This window comes from Mobula birostris, chromosome 28 (genome assembly GCF_030028105.1).
Source record: "Mobula birostris isolate sMobBir1 chromosome 28, sMobBir1.hap1, whole genome shotgun sequence".
Classification (NCBI taxonomy): Eukaryota; Metazoa; Chordata; class Chondrichthyes; order Myliobatiformes; family Myliobatidae; genus Mobula; species Mobula birostris.
In genome coordinates this window covers 2246661-2269976 of record NC_092397.1, presented here as the reverse complement: position 1 = coordinate 2269976, position 23316 = coordinate 2246661, and the positions used below count along the sequence as shown (strand labels likewise).

At 47.2% G+C, this 23316-nt stretch overlaps 1 protein-coding gene across 1 annotated transcript in view; it reads right to left on the bottom strand.

Annotated features, from left to right (window-relative positions):
• LOC140188839 (solute carrier family 22 member 6-A-like) overlaps positions 1-23316 on the bottom strand; it is a 57467-nt gene that overhangs the window by 9568 nt on the left and 24583 nt on the right. Inside the window, exons 6-9 of the mRNA XM_072245491.1 lie at positions 21599-21714; positions 17484-17698; positions 15695-15803; positions 708-911 (exon numbers count right to left, since the gene is read on the bottom strand). Of these exons, the coding sequence (XP_072101592.1) occupies positions 708-911; positions 15695-15803; positions 17484-17698; positions 21599-21714 (644 nt within the window). The remainder of the gene's footprint in view (positions 1-707; positions 912-15694; positions 15804-17483; positions 17699-21598; positions 21715-23316) is intronic.

Below are 23316 nucleotides of genomic sequence, written 5' to 3'. Positions count from 1 at the left end.
TTCAGTAACCCCCCCATACCAGTTGCCCCTCCTGCCCTGCAGCCATCAGAATGCTCTCCACGGTGCATCTGTAGAAATTTGCGAGCGCTTAGGTGACATACCAAACCTTCTCAAACTCCTAATGACATATAGCGGCTGTCGTGCCTTCTTTGTAGCCAGCTCGATACGTTGGGTCCAGGATGGGGCCAGGCTCAACAAGTTTAAGTCCTGCTGCTGTCCACTACAAGTTTGTACGTTGTCCCTGTGGTCATGCGGGTTTCCGCCCAGGGCTCAGGTTTCCTCCCACATTCCAAAGGCATACAGGCGAGGGTTGGTGAGCTGTGGGCATGCTATATTAACACCAGAAGTGTGGCGATATTTGCGGGCTGCCCCCCCGCCCCCGCCTGACTGTTTTGGCCACATTTTTGGATGTACTGACGTGCAGACTATATCTCATTCAGAATTTGAGGAGATTTGGTTTGTCACCTAACGCACTGATCCTGATGTAACTGTACAGTATGTACCTGTCGCAAATGGCTGTGGTATGTTGCTGTGGTCAAGGGAGCCAGTGGATTCAGTCCCACCCCCGACCCAACCAGCACTGCTCCCAAATCCCTGCCCTTCCCCCTGTCCGCCGACCCAGATCTGAAACCTCCCCCCCCACCCCCCCCGGGCATTCCCCTTAGTCCACTTGTACCCCAGCTCAGCAGGAGATGAGGACGACCCACCTGCTCTCAACATCCTCGACCGTGTCCGGGAGCTGGGTGTTGAGGGTCTCCGGGAGACCGAAGGCCGATACTCCGGACAGAATGGCCATCCCGCCATAGATGCTCATGGGCACGAAGGGGAGGTAGTCGCCGCTCAGCTTGACCATCGGTGCCACGATGGCGCCCACCCGAGCCATGGTGTTGGCCAAACCTATGCCCGTCTGCCTGCGGGGAGAGGAACGTCCGGACTCAGCAGCAGTGGGCAAAGCTCCTCACGTCCCCACCTCCACACCGACAACAAGGTCGTGGAGTCACCAGGCCTTTCTGTCCTCTAATCTGTACTAACCCATTTACAGATTCTGCAGAAGCTGGAAATCTTCTGGAGCAGAGGTTCCTCCCCTGGGGTCCAGGGACCCCTTGCTTAACGACATTGCTCCATGGCAGACCGCTGGAGGAACTCAGCAGGTCAGGCAGCATCTACGGAAATGAATTAACAGTCAACGCTTTGGGCTGAGACCCTTCTCAACACTGGAAAGGAGCCCCCATTTCACAGTGAGCATCCATTTTAATTCAACTTCCCACTCCCATTCCGACATGTCAGTTCACGGCCTCCCCGGCTGTCATGATTAGCCCAAACTTTGGGTGGAGTAACACCTCATATTCCACTTGGGTAGCCTCCTATATTGATTACTCAAACTTCTAGCAATTTCTACTCCCTCTCTCGTCTCTCTTTTTCCATTTCCCATTCTGGTTTCCCTCTCACCCCTTCTCTTCTCCTCGCCTGACCATTACTCCCTTTGGTGCCCTTCATCATTCCCATGGTCCGTTCTCCTCTCCAATCAGACTCCTCCTTCTTCAGCCCATTACCTTTTCCACCTATCACCTCCCAGCTTCTTATTTCATCCCCTCCTTCCCCACCAACCCAATTTCTCCCTCACCTGGTCTCACCTGTCACCTCCCAGCTTGTTCTCCTCTTTCACCTCCCCCCAACTTCTTATTCTGGCTTCTTGCCCCTTCCTTTCCAGTACGGGTGAAGGGTCTCGGCCTGAAATGCCTTGCTTCTGGCAGCAACATAACATGTTCAAAGCTTAACAACCCCAAACGTCTCGACAACTTTCAATTCCTTGCTCCAAATGTCTCATGTTCACCGAGAATGCCCAGTCCCTGTACACTTCTGTCCCCACCAAGAAGGGCTCGAAGCTCTCTGGTTTTTTCCCAACAAAAGACCCAACCAGTTCCCCTCCACAACCACCCTCCTCCGTCTTGCCGAACTAGTCCTCGCCTTCAAAAGTTTCTCCTTCGGATCCTCTCACCTTCTCCAAACTCGAGGGGCAGCCACAAGCACCCACGTGGGCCCCAGCTATGCCTGCCTTTCATTGGCTTTGTAGAACAGTCAATGTTCCAAGCCTTCCCTGTAGTGCTTCCCAACTCTTCCTGCACTGCATTGGTGCTGATTCATGCACCCATGCTGAGATCAACTTTGCTTCCCACTTCTACCCTGCCCTTAAATTTGCTTGGTCCGTATCTGACATCTCTCTCCACTTTCACAATCTCTCTGCCTCCATCTCTGGAGACAAACTGTCAGCTGACATCTACTGATTCCCACAACTACCTTGACTCTATCTTTTCCCACCCTGCCTCCTGTAAAAACGCTATTCCCTTTTCTCAGATCCTCCCTTTCTGCCACATTCTATTTCCAGGATGTGGCTATCCTTTCCAGGACATCAGAGATAACACTATAAGACATAGGAGCAGAACTAGGCCATCTGGCCCATCGAATCTGCTCTGCCATTCAATCATGGCTGATCCTTTTTTTTTTCTCCTCCTCAAACCCAGTTCCCAGCCTTGTCCCTGTAACCTTTGATGCCATGTCTAATCAGGAACCTATCAATCTCTGCCTTAAATACACCCAACAACCTGGCCTCCACAGCTACATGTGACAACATTCCATAAATTCACCACCCTTTGGTTAAAGAAATTTCTCCACATCTCTGTTTTGAATGGACACCCCTCTATCCTGAGGCTGTGGCCCTCTTGTCCTAGACTCCCCCACCATGGGAAACATGCTTTTCACATTCTAGGCCTTTCAACATTCAAAAGGTTTCAATGAGATCGTCCCTCATCCTGCTGAATTCCAGCGAGTACAGTCCCAGAGCCATCAAACATTCCTCATATGATAACCCTTTCATTCCTGGAGTCATCCTTGTGAACCTCCTCTAAACTCTCTCCAATGCCAGCACATCTTTTCAAAGATGAGGAGCCCAAACCTGTTCACAATGCTCAAGGTGAGGCCTCACAAATGCATATTAGAGCCTCAGCATCACATCCTTTCTTTTGTATTCTAGACCTCTTGAAATTAATGCTAACATGGCATTTACCTTCCTCACTACCAACACTATCTGCAAGTTAACCTTTAGGGTGTTCTGCACAAGGACTCCCAAGTCCCTTTGCATCTCAGATTTTTGGATTTTCTCCCCATTTAGAAAATAGTCCACACATTTATTTCTACTACCAAAGTGCATGTCCAAGCATTTTCCAACATAGTATTTCATTTGCCACTTTCTTGCCCATTCTCCTAATTTGTCCAAGTCCTTCTGCATCCTACCTGTTTCCTCAACACTACCTGCCCCTCCACCAATCTTCATATCATCTGCAAACTTGGCAACAAAACCATCTATTCCATTATCTAAATCATTGATATACAGCATAAAAAGAAGCGGTCCCAACACAGACCCCTGTGGAACACCACTAGTCACTGGCAGCCAACCAGAAAAGGATCCTTTTATTCCCACTCGCTACCTCCTACCAATCAGCCAATGCTCTAACCATGCCAGTAGCTTTCCTGTAATACCATGGGCTCTTAACTTGTTAAGCAGCCTCATGTGTGGCACCTTGTCAAAGGCCTTCTGAAAGTCCAAATATACAACATCCATTGCATCCTCTTTATCTACCCTACTTGTAATCTCCTCAAAGAATTCCAACAGGTTCGTCAGGCAGGATTTTCCCTGAAGGGAACCATGCTGACTTTGTACTATCTTGTCCTGTGTCACCAAGTACTCCATCACCTCATCCTTAACAATTGACTCTAACATCTTCCCAACCACTGAGATCAGGCTAACTGGTCTATAATTTCCTCTCTGTTGCCTTCCTCCTTTCTTAAAGAGTGGAGTGACATTTACAATTTTCCAGTCCTCTTCCTTCACACACTACAACATCAGGCACACTGCTAGTGTCTTCCACAGTCAAGACTGATGCAAAATACTCATTTAGTTCATCAACCATCTCCCTGTGCCGTTATTATTTCTCCTGCCTCATCTTCTAGTGGTCCTATAAACACTCTCATTTCTCTTTTATTTTTAACATACTTGAAAAAAACCTGTCACTATCCACTTTGATATTATTTGCTAGCTCTCTATCATATTTTATCTTTTCCTTTCTAATGATTTTTTTTTTAGTTGCTCTCTATAGGTTTTTAAAAACTTCCCAAACCTCTATCTTCCCATTAATTTTTGAATTGTTGTCTACCATTTCTTTTGCTTTTACAATAGCCTTGACTTCCCTCGTCAGCCATGGTTGTACTATTTTACCATTTGAATATTTCTTCATTTTTGGAATACATATGTCCTGCACCTTCCTCATTTTCCCAGAAACACACACCATTGCTCTGCTGACATCCCTGCCAGCAGCTCCTTCCAATTTACTTTGGCCAACTCCTCTCTCATACTACTGTAATTTCCCTTACTCCACTGAAATACTGCTACGTCAGACTTTACTTTCTCCCTATCAAGTTTCAAGTTGAACTCAATCATATTGTGATCACTGGTTCCTAAGGTTCTTTTTACCTTAAGTTCTCTAATCACTTCCAGTTCATTACATAACACCCAATCCAATATAGCTGATCTCCTAAGAGGCTCAATGACATACTGGTCTGAAAAGGAGGCAGAGTTAAGTAGTTATGGTGCCCAAAGGCAACTCCTCTGCTTGCATCTTTGAAAACAGTTCTATTTCCATTTTTAATATCTCTATTTTTCCCTTTCAGGGCTCTCTTGAAGACCCTGACCTGGAGTTACACGCTGACTACGGTTCTTTGCGGGAATAGGACCCGCTCTCGGGGTGTCACGACGGGCCGCTATTCGGCATGCCAAAGGCTTGGCCTAAGATTTTGGCACGGATTCAGAAGCCTGGGATCTCGAGGAACTGGAGACGGGCAGATCAAGGGTCGGTGTCGCCACAGGGGATCTGTGTGTCGTTGGGGGAGTCGGAACATCTGCTGTGTGTCTGGGGACCCGGGATCTTTGCGACGTAACAGACTTTTAACATCGTAAACCAGTGAGTTGTTTGTTATGTCTCCCGCTCATTGGAAAATGGAGTCACCTCTTTTTCCCTTGTTAGGAGAGAGGGAGCCTGCAGCATGTGGAATTATCGGGTGAACAATGTAGTCTTTGGGGTGACTGCAAGTCTGTGTCTTTGCTATTGCTTTGCTCACGTTTGAGTGCTGGTAGTGGGTGCGCTTTACTTTTGCCGGTGGGGGGAGGGTGATTGTTGCTCGCCGCCACTTATGCGAGGGAGGGAGGGGAGAGCTGGGGAAGGGGGACTTTGGGGTTCTAACATTTAACTGTCATTCATTCTTTGGAGGCACCCCTCTGTTTTCGTGGATATTTGCAAAGAAAAGGAATTTCAGGATATATATATTGTATACATTTCTCTGACATTAAATGTGCCTTTGAAACCCATCTCTTAGGCATTCAACAAACCCGCTCTCTTGAGATCCATTACCAACCTGATTTTCCCAATCGACCTGCATGTTAAAATCTCCCATGACTACCATAACATTGCCCCTTTGACTCGCCTTTTCTATTTCCTGTTGTAATCTGTGGTCCATCTCCCAACCACTGTTGAGAGGCCTGTATACAACTACCATCAGGGTCCTCTTACCCTTGCAGTTTCTTAACTCAACCCACAAAGATTCAACATCCTCCGATCCTATGTCACATCTTTCTACTGCTTTGATGCCATTCCTTACCAGTAGAGCCACACCACCCTCTCCGTTGACCTTCCTATCCCTCCGATACAACGTATAACCTTGGACATTCAGCTCCCAACTACAACCATCCTTCAGCCATGATTCAGTGATGGCCGCAACATCATACCTGACAATCTGTAATCGTGCAACAAGGTCGTCCACCTTTTTTCTTATACTATACGCATTTAGATACAGCACCCTGAGTACCGTATTTGCTATCCTTTCTGATTCTGCATCCCTAATGATTTGATACTCAGCCTGCTGGCTGCAATTATGTTCTATCATCTGCTTGTCCTTCCTGACAATCTGAATGTATGCTATCTTTACTTTTTCGCTGTCTGTCCTATCCTGAGTCCCTTCACGTTGGTTCCCACCCCTCTGCCAAATCAGTTCTTTTTAAATACTTTATTTTCAAAATTTTTGAAAAAAAACAATGAAATCAACAAGAACATAACAGCTCAGACCCAAATTAGTTTAAACCCTCTCCAACAGCTCTAACAAAACTGCCTGCGGGAATATTGCCCCCCTCTGGTTCAGGTGCAACCCGCAACTTTTGAACGGGTCATATCTCCTCCAGAAGAGATCCCAATGACCCAAGAACCTAAAGCCCTGCCCCCTGCACCAGCTTCTCAGTCATGCATTAATCTGCCAAATCATCCTGTTTCTACCCTCACTGGCACGTGGCACAGGCAACAATCCAGAAATTACTACCCGGGAGGTCCTGCTTCTCAGCTTTCTACCTAGCTCTCTAAATTCTCTTTTCAGGACCTCTTTGCTTTTCCTTCCTATGTCATTGGTACCAATATGTACCAAGGCATCTATCTCCCTCTCCAAAATGTTGTGGACGCGATTTGAGACATCCCTGACCCTGGCACCTGGGAGGCAACAAACCATCTGGGTGTCCCGTGCACATCCAAAATCTCCTGTCTGTTTCCCTCACTACTGAGTCTCCTATCACTACCACTCCCTTCTTCTCTCTCTTTCCCTTCTGCACCATGGACCCATGCTCCGTGCCTGTAACCCGGTTGTTGTGACATTCTCTCGGGAGGTCTTCCCCCAGAAAAATATCCAAAGCACTATACTTGCTTTTGATGGGAATGGCCACAGGGGTGCTCTGCTCTAACCACCTATTTCTGTTTCTCCTGATGGTCACCCAGTAACTCACCTCCTGCAACTTCAGGGTGACTACCTCCCTGTAACTGATCTCCTCACTCTCCCGTACAAACTGATCCCTAACACGGTCTTCAAGGAGCACTTCACGCAGATGTAGTTCCCCGGGAGACTCTGGGTCTCCCAGTTCTACAACATCCTGCACGAAGAGCACACCACAGTCATTTAAATTGTTCAGTAAGAGAGAAAAGAAAACAAAAAAAGGAAACCTTAACAGACGCTTTACACAGAGCCGATGCCTCTTCTGAGCCAAAGCCTTTTTGAGCCAAAGCCTGAGGCTTCTACTCTTGCCACTGGCCTACTCCCGACAATGGCCGCTCCACATCCCGTACGTACTTTTATTTGGTTCGTAGAGCTCTGCTGATAACGCTGATAGGCGCCATACAATGGACAAATGCCAGCAAAGCTCTCCTTTTAAATAATCGCCGCCGACCTGCGAGAAACACCTCTTCCCAGAGCTCTGTTGATGCCGCTGATAGGCCCCGTACAATATGTCCTCCTTCTTCAAAGAACTGGGTTTCCTTTCCTCCACCATTGATGCTGCCCTCACCCGTATCTCCTCCACATCCCGAAATGTGCTCACCCCATTTTCCTGCCGCCTTAACAGGGATAGAATTCCTCTCGTCCTCACCTACCATGCCATGAGATTCCACATCCAACACAACATTCTCCACAACTTCCGCTCTCCAAAGGGATCCCATTACCAATCACATCTCTGCCTCCTCTCCTCCCAGCTTTCTGCAGGGATCACTCTGTCTGCAATTCCCTTGCCCATTCGTCCTTCTCCACGAACCTCCCACCCAGCACTTATCCCTGTAAGCAACAGAAAGGCTACATCTGCCCAAACACCTCCACTCACGGCCCCAAACAGCCTCTCCAGGCGAGGCAACACTTCACCTGCGGATCCGCTGGGGCCTTCTGACGTGCCCGCTGTTCCAACGGCTTCCGCTACATTGCTGAGACCTGACATGAATTGGGGGACCGCTTTGTCGAACACCTCGGTCCCATCCACCAAAATCGGAGTCCTGTTCCTATTGCGACACGTTGCCCCATGGACTCCACTTGTGCCAAGATGAGGCCACTCTCAGAGTGGCGGAGGAACACCTCATATTCCGTCTGGGTACCCTCCATCTGGCATGGATATCGATTTCTCCTTCCAATATATTCCCCTCCATCTTCCCTCTTCTATTCCCCATGCTGTCCTCTTTCCCCTTCTCACCTGCCTATCGCCTCCCCATGGTCCTTTCTCCTCTCCTATCAGATTCCTTTCTCGCCAGCCCTCTACCTTTCCCACCCTCCTGGCCTCACCTATCATCTTCGAGCTAACTTTTCCCTTCGCCCCACTTTTTCATTCCGCTGTCTCCCCCCTTTTCGTTCCAGTCCTGAAGAAGGGTGCTGGCCCGAAATGTTGACTGTTTATGCATTTCCACAGACGCTGCCTGACCTGCTGAGTTCCTCCAGCATCTTGTGTGTTGCTCTGGATTTCCAAATATTGCCAGAATCTCTCGTGTTTAACCCTAAGCCACAAGGAAACCATAGAATGTGGGAGGAAACATGGGACGTAGGGGGAAACCATCCGGAAGAAACCCAGGTGAACGTACAAATTCCTTACAGGCAGCAGTGGGAATTGAACCTGGGTCACTACTCACCGACACTGTAGAGCGTTACACCGACCTCTCTGCTACCATGCCACTACTCCTTCCACTCCCCCCAACTTCTGGCTTCATTCTCCTCCCTTTCCAGTCCTGATAAGACCAGAAGACCATAAGACACAGGAGCAGAATTAAGCCATTCAGCCCATCGAGTCTGCTCCAGTATTCCGTGATGGCTAATCCCACATCCACTCAACCTCATACACCTGCCTTCTCACCAAATCCTTTGATCCCCTGACCGATCAGGAAACTATCAACTTCCGCCTTAAATATATCCATGGACTTGGCCTCCACCGCAGTCTGTGGCAGAGCGTTCCACAGATTCACTGCTCTCTGGCTAAAAAAAAATTCTCCTTACCTCTGTTCTAAACAGTCACCCCTCAATTTTGAGGCTGTGCCCTCTAGTTCAGGATACCCCCACCATAGGAAGCACCCTCTCCACATCCACCCTATCTAGTCCTTTCAATATTCGGTAGGTTTCATGAGATCCCCCAGCATTCTCCAGGCTGCATCACTGCCTGGTATGGAGGGGCTACTGCACAGGACTGAAAAAATCTGCAGTGGGGTGTAACTTTAGTCGGCCCCGTCTTGGGTACTAGCCTACAAGGTACCCAGGATATCTTCAGGGAGCGGTGTCTCAGAAAGGCAGCGCCCATTATTAAAGACCTCCAGCACCCAGGGCATGCCTTTTTCTCACTGTTACCATCAGGTAGGAGATACAGAAACCCGAAGACACACACTCAGCGATTCAGGAACAGCTTCTTCCCCTCTGCCATCCGATTCCTAAATGGACATTGAACCCGTGAAAACTACCACACTTTTTAATATATTTTATTTCTGTGTTTTTGCATGATTTTTAATCTATTCAGTACATATATATACTGTAATTGATTGATGATTATTTTAATTTTTCCTCTTCTATATTATGTATTGCATTGAACTGCTGCTGCTAAGTTAACAAATTTCACAACACAGATAATAAACCTGATTCTGATTCCGATAAATTCCAGTGAGTACAGACCCAAAGCTGCCAATCTCTCCTCATATGTTAACCCCTTCATTCCCAGAATCATCCTCGTGAACCTTCTCTGGATTCTCTCCAATCACAAGACATCCTTTCTGAGTTATGGGGCCCAAAACTGTTGACAATACTCCAATTGTGGCCTGACTAGAGTTTTATAAAGCCTCAGCATTATCTCCTTGCTTTTACATTCTATTCCCCTTGAAATACTTTACTTTATTGTCGCCAAACAATTGATACTAGAGTGTAAAATCATCACAGCGATATTTGATACTGCGCTTTGCGCTTCCTGGAGTACAAAATAAATGCCAACGTTGCATTTGCCTTCTTTACCACTGACTCATCCTGTAAATTAACCTTCGGAGAGGCTTGCACAAGAACTCCTAAATCTATCTGCACCTCTGATGTTTGAACCTTCTCCCCATATAGATAACAGTCCACACTATTGTTCCTTTTACCAAAATGCATCATACATTTTCCATTACTGTATTCCATCTGCCACTTTTTGCCCATGCTCCCTGCTGCAATCGCACAGCGTCCTCAGCACTATCACCTATCTTCGTATCATCTGCAAACTTTGCCACAAAGCCATCAATTCCATTATCTAAATCATCGACAAACGATGTGAAAAGTAGTGGTCCCAATACTGACCCCTGAGGAACACCACTAGTCACTGGCAGCAAACCAGAAAAGGCCCCTTTTATTCCCACTCGCTGCCTCCTGCCTGTCAGCCATTCCTTGATCTATACCAGTATCTTTCCTGTAAAGCCATAGGATTTTATCTTGTTAAGCAGCCTCATGCGTGGCACCTTATCAAACACCTTCTGAAAATCCAAGTAAATTACATCCACTGCCTCTCCTTTGTCCACCCTGCTTGTTACTTCCTTGAAGAACAGGTTTGTCAAGCAAGATCTCCCTTTACAGAAACTATGCTGACTTTGACATATTATCTTTAGTCTCCAAGTACCTTGAATATTAGACTTAATAATAGACTTCAACATTTTCCCAGCTATTGAATTTAGGCTAACTGGCCTATAGTTTCCTTTGTTTTGCCTTTCTCCCTTCTTAAAGAGTGGAGTGGCATCTGGGACTGTGTCAGAATCAACTGATTCTTGCAAGATCATGACCAATGCATCCGTCATCTCTTCAGCAACCTCTCTCAGGCCTCTAGGACGTCACCCATCTGGTCCAGGTGACTTATCCACCTTAAGACCTTTCAGTTTGCCTAGCACTTTTTCCTTTGTAATAGCAATGGCACTCACTCCTGCTCCCCGACACTCACAGACCTCTGGCACTCTGCTAGTGTCATTCACATTGAAGACTGATGCAAAGTACCCATTAAGTTCATCTGCCATTTCTTTGTCTCCCATTAACACCTCACAAGCATCATTTTCCAGTGATCCAATATCAACTCTCACCTCCCTTTTACTCTTTACATAACTGAAAAAAAAACTTATTTCAAGAGGAATAGAATAAAACAGCAAAGAGATAACGCTGAGCCTTTATAAGACACTAGTCAGGCCGCACTTAAGAGTATTGTCAACAGTTCTGGGCCCCATATCTCCAAAAGGATGTGTTGTCAGAATCAGAATCAGGTTTATTATCACCGGCATGTGACATGAAACTTGTTAACTTAGAAGCAGCAGTTCAATGCAATACATAATCTAGCAGAGAGAAAATAATAATAAATAAACAAGTAAATAAATTACATATATTGAATAGATTTTTTAAAAAAGAGTGCAAAAGTAGAAATATGGTATATTAAAAAAAGTGAGGTAGTATCCAAAGATTCAATGTCCATTTAGGAATCCGATGACAGAGGGGAAGTAGCTGTTCCTGAATCACTGAGTGTGAGCCTTCAGGCTTCTGTATCTCCCACCTGGTGGTAACAGTGAGAAAAGGGCATGCCCTGGGTGCTGGAGGTCCTTAATAATGGACGCAGCCTTTCTGAGACCCCGCTCCCTAAAGATGTCCTGGGTACTTTGTAGGCTAGTACCCAAAGTGGAGCTGACTGGATTTACAACCTTCTTTTGGTCCTGTGCGGTAGCCCCTCCATACCAGACAGTGATGCAGCCTGTCAGAATGCTCTCCACAGTACAACTATAGAAGTTTTTGAGTGTATTTGTTGACATGCGAAATCTCTTCAAACTCCTAATAAAGTACAGCCATTTTCTTTATAACTGCATCAATATGTTGGGACCAGGTTAGATCCTCAGAGATCTTGACACCCAGGAACTTGAAGCTGCTCACTCTCTCCACTTCTGATCCCTTGATGAGGATTATAATGTGTTCCTTCATCTTATCCTTCCTGAAGTCCAAAATCAGCTCTTTCGTCTTACTGACGTTCAGTGCCAGGTTGTTGCTGTGGCACCATTCCACTAGTTGGCATATCTCACTCCTGTACACCCTCTTGTCACCACCTGAAATTCTACCAACTATGTTCGTATCATCAGCAAATTTGTAGATGGTGTTTGAGCTATGCCTATCCACACAGTCATGTGTACATAGAGAGTAGAGCAGTGGGCTAAGCACACACCCCTGAGGTGCACCAGTGTTGATCGTCAGCGAGGAGGATATGTTATTACCAATCCACACAGATTGTGGTCTTCCGGTTAGGAAGTCGAGGATCCAATTGCAGAGGGAGATACAGAGGCCCAGGTTCTGCAACTTCTCAATCAGGATTGTGGGAATGATGGTCTTAAATGCTGAGCTACAGTCAATGAACAGCTTCCTGACATAGGTGTTTGTGTTGTCCAGGCAGTCTAAAGCCGTGTGGAGAGCCATTGAGATTGCGACTGCCATTGACCTATTGTGATGATAAGAGGCAGAAGTTCAGTCTAGTCATGACCAACCTCTCAAAGCATTTCATCACTGTCGATGTGAGTGCTACCAGGCAATAGTCATTAAGGCAGCTCACATTATTCTTCTTAGAAATTGGTATAATTGTTGTCTTTTTGAAACAAGTGGGAACTTCCACCCGTAGCAGTGAGAGGTTGAAAATGTCTTTGAATGCTCCCGCTAGTTGGTTGGCACAGGTTTTCAGAGCCTTACCAGGTACTCCATCGGGACCTTCCACCTTGCAAGGGTTCACTCTCTTTAAAGACAGCCTAACATCGGCCTCTGAGATGGAGATCACAGGGTCATCAGGTGCAGCAGGGATCTTCACAGCTGTAGTTGTGTCCTCCCTTTCAAAGCGTAAATAGAAGGCGTTGAGTTCATCTGGTAGTGAAGCATCGCTGCCATTCATGCTGTTGGGTTTCACTTTGTAGGAAGTAATGTCTTGCAAACCTGCCAGAGTTGCCGTGCATCCGATGTCCCCTCCAACCTCGTTCGAAATTGTCTCTTTGCGCTTGAAATAGCCCTCCACAAATCATACCTGGTTTTCTGGTACAGGCCTGGGTTGCCAGATTTGAATGCCACAGATCTGGCCTTCAGCAGACGACGTACCTCCTGGTTCATCCACGGCTTTTGATTTGGGAATGTAGAGTAAGTCCTTGTGGGCACACACTCATCCACACAGGTTTTAATGAAGTCGGTAACAACTGCAGCATACTCATCCAGATTCAAAGATGAATGGCTGAATACAGTCCAGTCCACCGATCCAAAGCAGCCCTGTAGGCACTCCTGTGCTTCACTTGTCCTCACTGCTGGTGCTGCTGTCTTCAGTCTCAGGGAGTAGAAGTACAGCTAGGTGATCAGACTTCCCAAAGTGAGGGTGTAGAATAGCATTCTTGATGGTGGTGTAGCAATGGTCCAGTGTGTTGTTTCCTCTGGTATTGCAAGTGATCTGTTCATGGTAGTTGCTTAATGATTTTTTCAGACTAGCCTGGTTAAAATCTCCCAAAACAAATGGAGACTCTCATTGGAGAGAGTCCAGAGGATGATTTGGGGAATGAAGGGGTTAACATATGTGGAGAGTTTGGCAGTACTCACTGAAATTTAGAAGAATGCAGGGGGATTTCATTGAAACCTACCTGATGATAAAAAGGCTAGATAGGGTGGATGTTGAGTGGACATTTCCAATGATGGAGGTATCCAGAACTAGAGGGCACAGCCTCAAAATTGAGGGGCAAGCTTTTAGAACAGAGGTAAGGAGGATTTTTTTTTGTAGGCAGAGTGTAGTGAATCTGTGGAATGCTCGGCCGCAGACTGTGGTGGAGGCCAGGTCTGTGGGTATATTTAGGGCAGAAGTTGATCATTTCCTGACTGGTCAGGGTATCAAAGGATATGGTGACAAGGCAGGTGCACGGGGTTGAGTGGGATCCGGGATCAGTCATGATGGAATGGCAGAGCAGAATCAATGGGCTGAATGGCCTAATTCTGCTCCTGTGTCATATGGTCTTATGCTCTACTCTGGTATGGTTCCAGAGGAATGGAAAATTGCAAATCGCATTCCACTTTTCATGAAGGAAGAGAGGTAGAAGAAAGGATACTGTAAACCCATTAGTTTGACCTCAGTAGTTGGGATGATGATGGAGTCGACTGTTAAGGGTGTGGTTTCAGGGTATTTGGAGGCACATGATAAAACAGGCTATAGTCAGCATGGTTTCCTCAAGGGAAAATCTTGCCCGACAAATCTGTTGGAATCCTTTGAAGAAATAACAAGCAGGATAGACAAAGAACTGGTGGATTTTGCGTTCCTGGTTTTTCAGAAGACCTTTGACAAGGTGCCGCACATGAAGTTATATAACAGGTTGAGAGAGCATGGTATTACAGGAAAGATACTAGCATGGATAAAGCAGTGGCTGATTGGCAGGAGGCAGAGTGGGAATAAACAGATATTTTCTGGTTGGTTGCTGGTGACTAGAGGTGTTCCACAGAGGCCTGTGTTGGGACCAATCCTTTTTACATTATGTGTCAATGATTTGGATGACAGAATTGATTGCTTTGTTGCAAAGTTTGCTGATAATACAAAGATAGGTGGAGGGGCAGGTAGTTTTGAGGAAGTAGAGAGGCAGCAGAAGGACTTAGGGACTTAGACAAGGAGGATGGGCAAAGAAGAGGCAGATGGAATACAGTGTTGGGAAGTGTATGGTCATGCACTTTGGTAGAAGGAATAAAGACATGGCCTATTTTCTGTATGGAGAGGGAAATTGGAAATCAAAGGTGCAAAGGGACTTAGAAGTCCTTATGCAGGATTCCCTAAAGGTTAATTTGCAGGTTGAGTCTGTGGTGAAGAAGGCAAATGAGATGTTAGCATTAATTTCAATAGGACAAGAATATAAAAGCAAGGAAGTAAGGTTGAGACTTTCATGTTGGGGGGGCTGGTGAGGCCTCACTTGGAGTTTTGTGAGTAGGTTTTGCCCCCTTATTTAAGAAAAGATGTGCTGACATTGGGGAGGGTTCAAAGGAGGTTCACAAAAATGATTCTGGGATTGAAAGGGTTATCATATAAGGAGTGTTTGATGGCTCTGGGCCTCTACTCCCTGGAATTCAGAAGAATGAGGGGTGAGCTCATTGAAACCTATCAAATGTTGAAAGGCCTCGATAGAGTGGATGTGGAGAGGATGTTTCCTATGGTCGGAGAGTCTCAGACCAGAGGACACAGCATCAGAATAGAGCGATGTACTTTTAGAATGGAAATGAGGAGGATTTTGTTTAGCCAAAGGGCTGTGAACCTGTGGAATTCATTGCCACAGGCAGCTGTGGAGATCAAGGCTTTGAGTATACTTAAGGCAGAAGTTGATAGATTCTTCATTAGTCAGGGCACAAAGGGATATGGGGAGAAGGCAGGAGATTGTGGCCGACAGGAAAACAGATCAGCCATGATGAAATGGCAACGCAGACTCAATGGGCTGAATGGTTAGTAGGTTAATTGGTCATTATTAATTGTCCTATGATTAGGCTGGGGTTAAATCGGTGGTAACCTGGGTGTAGCAGCTCGTTGGGGGCAAAAGAGCCAGTTATGCATTGTAATTCTAAATAAACAAGCCAGTGTGATAGCTGTTGGTGTTTAATCACCATGCGGGTCCACCAGGGACCCCCCTAGTTGTTGTTTAACCTGCACCCCAGGACACCAGGGACCCCCCCAGTTGCTGTTTAATCCCCACCCCGGGACCACCAGGGATCCACTGCCCCCCAACTGCAGGACTACCCCGTCTCCATTAGCAGCCTACTGAAGGAAAGGAACCCAACTACCCACCTGATCACGGTCGGGTACATCTCACTAACGTAGAGATAACAGCAAGCAAAGGAAGCGGCCAGACTCCCCTTCCCGATGACGGCGAGGGTCACGCTCAGGACCTGGAGATCTGTGGGTGCAGCACAGAGCTGGGTAAGTGGCGTCGAGGCTGAACGCTCACGCCCGCAACGGCCTCCGTCAGCTCTTTATACGAGAGTCCCAATGGGCAGCAAGGTCGTGGGGTGATCAGTGTAACGCCAGTACAGAGCTAGTGACCCAGGTTCAATTCCCGCCACTGTTTCAATGTGGTGATGATGGGTTGAGGATTAAAGATAATCTTTAGTAATTTTGTTTATATATTGCACTGTACTCCAGCCGCAAACAACAAATTTCACAGCATAGGTCACTGATAATAAACAGGATTCTGATTTTCCCATCATTCCCTGAACATGGTCTGTATCCCATCATTCCCTGCACACGGTCCGTATCCTATCATTTCATAAGACCATAAGACAGAGGGAATAGAATTAGGCCTTTTGGCCCATCGAGTCTGCTCTGCCATTCAATAATGGCTGGTCCTTATTTTTCCCTCCACAGCTCCACTCCCTGATCTTCTCCCTGTGACCTTTGATGCCAAGTCCAATCAAGTATCTGCCAATCTCTGCCTTAAATACACCCAACAACCTGGCCTCCAGGGCTGTCTCCGCTAATGAATTCCACAACTGCACCACCCTGTGGCTGAAAAAATTTCTTTCTCTGTTTTAAATGGACATGCCTCTGGTCTGAGGCTGTGCCCTCTTATCCTAGACTCCCCCACCATCCTTTCCACATCTACCATGTCTAGACCTTTCAACATTCGAAAGGTTTCAATGAGATGCCTCCTCGTCCTTCTAAATTCCAGCGAGTACAGACCCAGAGCCATCAAAAGCCCCTTGTGTGATAACCCTTTCATTCCTGGAATCACCCTTGTGAACTCCCTCTGGACTCTCTCCAATGCCAGCATATCTTTTCTGAGATGAGGAGCCAAGAACTGTTCACAATACTGAAGGTGAGGCCTCACCAGTGCCTTATAAAGCCTCAGAATCACATCCTTGCTCTTGTTCTAGACCTCTTGAAATGAGTGCTAACTTTGCATTTGCCTTCCTCACCACCAACTCAACCTGCACGTTAACTTGCAAGGTGTTCTGCACAAGGACTTCCAAGACCTTCTGCATCTCAGATTTTTGGATTTTCTCCCCATTTGGAAAATATTCTTCACATTTACTTCTTCTACCAAAGTGTATGACTATGCATTTTCCAACACTGTATTTCATTTGCCATTCTCTTGCCCATTCTCCAAATCTGTCTAAGTACATTAACAACGTACTGTTCTCTATGGTCCTCCCATTAACAGTGCACTGTTCTTTAACATTTGACCTCTCCAAGTGAAAGATCTCATAAATGTCCAGATTAAATTCCATCTGCTATTTCTCTGCCCACATCAGGAACAGTTCTATATCCTGCTGTGCCCTCAACACCACCCATCTTTGAATGGTCTGCAAATTTGCTAACCCACTCATCAATGTCTACATCCAGGTGTTTTAAAGGGAGCTGGTAATAGTCAGGCATTCCTGACCTTCTCTCTGGACACGTTCCCATGACCCCATCTCCAGGCATGCAGTGGGACCACAATCCATCCCCTGCTCGCTCCCTGGGATGAAACAGATCCCGATCCAGACCATCAGGAACCCTGAACAATCGGCTGCTGGCTTGTCCCATCCCCACATTACTAGCAGTTAGCATGAATCAGAGCGGTCGAAATCCAACTGACCTTTTGGGACGAAGATGTTAATCAGGATGACCAACCCCGCCAGGATGAGGGAGGCGCTTTGCGTGAATCTCCTGCCGACGTAACTCATGGTGCAAACACCCACCAGCTTGGCAGGGATGTCTATTGCTCCGAAGATGAGCTGGATGAGGTAGATGTTGACCCCAAACCCTTGTAGGTCCACTGCCAGCCCGTAGTACGAGAAGCTCGTTGAGAACCTGCGGGGCAGGGAGAAAAGATCCGCCAGAACGGCTCTCATCAACACCCGTAGAAGCAAAGGTTACAGGGCTCGGCCCTTCAGATAAACCCAGGAACTCCCTCTAACGGCCCCGTGGGAAAACCTTCCCCACGTGAAAGAAGGATGTAAAGCTGAGGTTTATAAGGCATTGGTCAGACCGCATGTGGAGTATTGTGAGCAGTTTTGGGCCCCTTATCTAAGAAAGGATGTGCTGGCATTGGAGAGGGTCCAGGGGATTAATGTATTAGGAGTGTCTTGTGGCTGCAGACCTCTGCTCACTGGAGTTTTAAAGAATGAGGGAGAATCTCATTGAAACTTATCGAATATAGAAAGGCCTTGATAGAGTGGATACGTTGAGGATGTCTCCCATAGTGGGGGATTCAAAGATCAGAGGGCACAGATAGAGTGGATGTGAAGAGGGTGTTTCTTATGGTGGGGGAGTCTAGGACCAGAGGACACACATAGAGTGGATGTGGAGAGGATGTTTCCCGTAGTAGGGGATTCAAAGACCAGAGGGCACAGATAGAGTGGATGTGGATAGGATGTTTCCTGTAGAGGGGGAGTCTAGGACCAGAAGACACAGATAGAGTGGATGTGGAGAGGATGTTTCCTATAGTGGGGGAGTCTGGGACCAGACGACACAGATAGAGTGGATGTGGAGAGGATGTTTCCTACAGTGGGGGAGTCTAGGACCAGAGGACACAGATAGAGTGGATGTGGAGAGGATGTTTCCTGTAGTGAGGGAGTCTAGGACCAGAGGACACAGATAGAGTGGGTGTGGAGAGGATGTTTCCTATAGTGGGGGAGTCTGGGACCAGAGGACACAGATAGAGTGGATGTGGAGAGGATGTTTCCTATAGTGGGAGAGTCTAGGACCAGAGGACACACATAGAGTGGACATCCATTTAGAACAGAGATAAGGAGGAGAAATTTCTTTAGCCAGGGGGTGGTGAATCTGTGGAATTCAGTGCCCCGGATGGCTCTGGAGTTCATGATATTGGGTATATTTAAAGATAAGTTTGATGGGTTCTTGATTAGTCAGGGTGTCAAAGGTTACAGGGAGAAGGCAGAAGAATGGGTCTCAGAGGGAAAATTCTACTCCTACATCAGCTCAGCCCGACCTTCTCAAAGTTAGCTACATTCATTTTATTTGTTACATGTACATCGAATCTGGTGTCGTTTTCTGCGTCAACAGCCAAAACAGTCTGAGGATGTGCTGGGGGCAGCCACCAACACAGTATGCCCACGACTCACTGGCCCGAACCCGTCCATCTTTGGGGCATGGCAGGAAACCCTGGTGTGGCCTCAAATGCTTCTGTTCTGATTTAAATTTTGTTCTGTTCTTTGGTTCTGTTTAAAATTTTGGATGCGGCCTCTTACATAACTTGTGTTTGGTCGCCTTACAGGTGCCGCAAAGGAATTTATTTCCAGCCTATCCCTTGTTTTGGCTGGCTATTTTTTTACGCAGTTCACTTGGGCTAGCTGTAATCGAGCCGCTTAGCGTGTTTTCAATGAAAACGCGAGCCGATAATTAGAATACTGGTGAAATTGTTGTAGGCCTCACAAGGCAGGACCAAGAATCACTTTGTGGTCTAGTTTATCAGCGGAGAAAGCGAATCGATCAGTGAACGCAATATAGAAAGTCCAGGGAAGGTCCAAGCACACGTTTGGCGTTTGACACTATCTGTTACACTGGGAGCAAAGTAAAAATAGTAGTATAAGTAGAAGTTTACTTTAAAGAATTTAAATAAATACATTCACTTAATCTTCAGTAGTCCTTCCCCGCAGTGTATAATAATGCAGCCTCTGCAATGTCAGTTTTGCCTTGCGTTCAGATTCACGGAAACTTGCTCTCCTGGAGCGTTCATACCCGAGGAATGTCAGATGATCCAACACTTTGGGAACAAGGTGGCTGAACTTGAGGAGGAAGTGGCTGAACTTGAGGAGGAGGTAGATGACCTGTGGTGTTGTAGAGAATTGGCAGGCGTGCTCCAGATGTCACTTAGGGAGATACTGCCCACGGCTTGAGCCTCCAGATCAGAGAGAAAGAGACGGCTGGGTGACCATGGGAAGGAAGTGCAGAGCAAGAGCTGCACACTGACCAGGGGGCATCAACCGCAGAGTTGGAAGTGTCTTGTGGTAAGGGATGGGCGATCAATCCTGGTCTTGCTGTTAATGCCCAAACTATGAACATACCCAGCAACACTGAGCAAAGGTACTTGCTTTACCTGGTAGAGGTGGAGGGAGAGGATCCGGTACGGAAGGCCCGTGGTACAGGATCTCAACCCCTGCAGAAGGTTGCAAACTCAGCCAGCTCCATCAGCCTTGCCACCATCGAGGGCATCTTCAAACAGCGATGCCTCAAAAAGGTGGCATCCATCATTGAGGGCCCCCATCACCCAGGACATGCCCTCTTCCCATTGCTAACATCAGGGAGGAGGTACAGGAGCCTGAAGACACACACTCAACGATTCAGGAACAGCTTCTTCCCCTCCGCCATCTGATTTCTGAATGGACAATGAACCCATGAACATGACCTCACTACCTTTTGCTCCTTTTTTGCGCTTATATAATATAATTTGTAGTTCTAGTTATTAGGCTTTGCCGTGTACTGCCACGGCAAAACAGTAAATATCACAACCTACGTCAGTGACATTAAAGCAGATTCTGATTCTGAAGTTTGTGTTCAGGCGAGGTGGCAAAGTTAGAAAGGCAGCAACAGGCGGTCTGCAGGAGGATCTCAACGGTCTAGCAGCATCCAGCGGGGGAGGAATAGGACACCGCGTCCAACCTCCCTGCATCCGGATAGGTCCAACGTGGAACGTTGACAATCAGGAGGGACCTCGTCAAACTGGAGAGGTAGCGGAGGAGATTCACAAGGAATCTGTCTGGACCAGGGGTGGGATCTCTGGATTTCCGTGACTTTCCAAAGGTCTCCAAGTTAGTTGGTTAATCAATCACAACTGGTTAGTATGAGCTTATTGAGCCGAAATAATGTGTAGCCCTGTTGTACCTCTAAATAAACAAATATAAACAAGCAATTGGCATGGACTAGAAGGGCCAAGATGGCCTGTTTCCATGCTGTAATTGTTATATGGTTATATTTAGATATAGATGACACACAGGAGGACCTTGAGAACTAATTGGCATCAAACCAAGCACAACATTGTGGGCCGAATGGCCTGTCCCATACGGTACAGTTCTGAGTTCCATGTTCTGCAATCGTAGATGATCGACATGGGCGTCCGCTTCCCTTCTGTTCCTGGTCCCCTCTGTCCTCAACACCTTGGACTTCCAAATATTTGTCTACCTGCACCTGAAATCTCTCTGACGATCTAGCCTCCAGAGACTCGCCTCCCCATTCCCTCTCCCGAGAGAAAACATCTCTCCAGACCTCGGTGGTGAGGAGCACCACAGAGGCTTACCGGCCTGCAGGATACCATTAAGGCTCAGGGCGTCCAAGTTCTGAGCTCAGTTCTGCCACCGTCTCTAAGAAGTTTGTACATCCTCCTCCCCGACATTCGAGGCGTGAATGCATTCAAGTGCTGAGTGGGTTTCCTCCGGGTGCTCCAGTTTCCTCCCACGGTTCAAAGATGTACCAGTTAGTAGGTTAACTGGTCATTGTAAGTTGTCCTGTGAGTTGCTGGGCACGGTGGTTCGGTGGACTGAAAGGGCCTGTTGCACATTGTGGCTTTAAATGGAAAATCCAGCCCCCTGCAGCTCCATCCCCTCCATCGAGGGTCTCGAGCAGAAACATCTCCTGTCAAACTTCCCCCTCAGGAAATTCACAGGTTAGACCAGGTGACCCCCCCACCCCCATTTTTCTAAACTCCCTGGAGCACAGAGCCAAGCCTCAGGCTAGGCCAGGTAAATGACCTACCAGATGGACATGGTGCAGAAGGTTATCCTGCGGACTGTGGGAGTTTTGAACAGGTCGAGCGTGTTGTACGTCCCCTTGCTGGATTTTAGTTCCGCCTCCATGTTGGACTTGAGGAACTTTGGGAACAGAAGCAATGATATAGGAGCGTACAGGATTGGAACTGGAGACGGCCATTCTACTTGTTCCTCCCTCCCTTCCTCCAGCCCTACCTCAGCACCAGTTTCCAGTCCTTCTCCCCCACCTCGCTGAGTAAGTCTCCCCAGTTCTCCGAGCTAGGCCGCCACCCTCCGAGCGAAGAAACTCCTCCATGCCTGGTGTGTACGGTGTACCGATCAGTCCAACGCGCATGAGCACCGCACAGGGGTACGCCACGCACATGGGAATATACCGTGTCACACGGGAAATGCAATGCACATGCAGAAAGATACTGCACACACACACACAGGGACATACCACGGGTATATCTGTGTGTGGGGTATATCACTGTGTGTACGGGGAGTATATCTGTGTGTGTGTGTGTGTGTGTGTGTGTGTGTGTGTGTGTGTGTGTGTGTATGCACGCATGTATTGGGGGATTATATCCCTGTAACTGTGGTGCATACTCCGGTGTGTGGGGGTATATCCCTGGGGTTGTAGGGGAAATACACTCCGTATGGGGTATACTCCTGTATGTACAGTATATTCCCACATGTGTACAGCATTATTCCCCGTGTGTACACGGTATATTCCCCCATAGGCACGGTATAATCCCCTGTGTGTATGGTATAATCCTCCTTGTGTACAGTATAATGCCCCCATGTGTATAGTATATGCCCCTCGTGTGTACGGTATTAATCCCGTGTTCAGTATAATCCCCATTTGTACGGTGTAATCGCCCATGTGTATGGTATAAGCTTGTGTGTACAGTATTATCCCCCATGTGTACGGTACATACCCCTGTATTTATGGTATAATCCTCCGTGTGTACGATATATTCCCAGTGTGTACGGTATAATCCCGTGTTTACGGTATATTCCTGTGTACGGTATAATCCTGTGTGTATGATATTATTCCTGTGGGTACCATATTATTACCCTCTGTATTCGGTATAATCTCCCGTGTGTACAGTATATTCTTGTGTATGATATAATCCTGTGTGTATGGTATAGTCCTGTGTACGGTACAATCCTGTGCGCGGTATATTCCCCATGTGTACCGTATATTCCTGTGCACGGTATAATCCTGTGTGTACAGTATAATCCCCCGTGTGCACTGTATTTTCCTGTGTACAGTGTAATCCTGCATGTACAGTATAATCCCTTATTATAGGCATCCGTTAGTCTCGTGAGACCATGGATTTGCGCCTTGGAAGGTTTCCAGGGCGTAGGCCTGGGCAAGGTTGTGTGGAAGACTGGCAGTTGCCCATGCTGCAAGTCTCCCCTCTCCACGACACCAATGTTGTCCAAGGGAAGGGTATTAGGACCCATACAGCTTGGCACCGATGTCGTCGCAGAGCAATGTGTGGTTAAGTGCCTTGCTCAAGGACACAACACGTTGCCTCAGCTGAGGCTCGAACTAGCGACCTTCAGATTACTAGACTGACGCCTTAATCACTTGGCCAAGCGCCAACACTAATAATCCCCCATATGTACGGTATAATCCCCCGTCTGTACAGTATATTCCTGTGTATATGGATGCCTGGTGTACTGAACGATACACACTGAACGATTGAGCTCCCT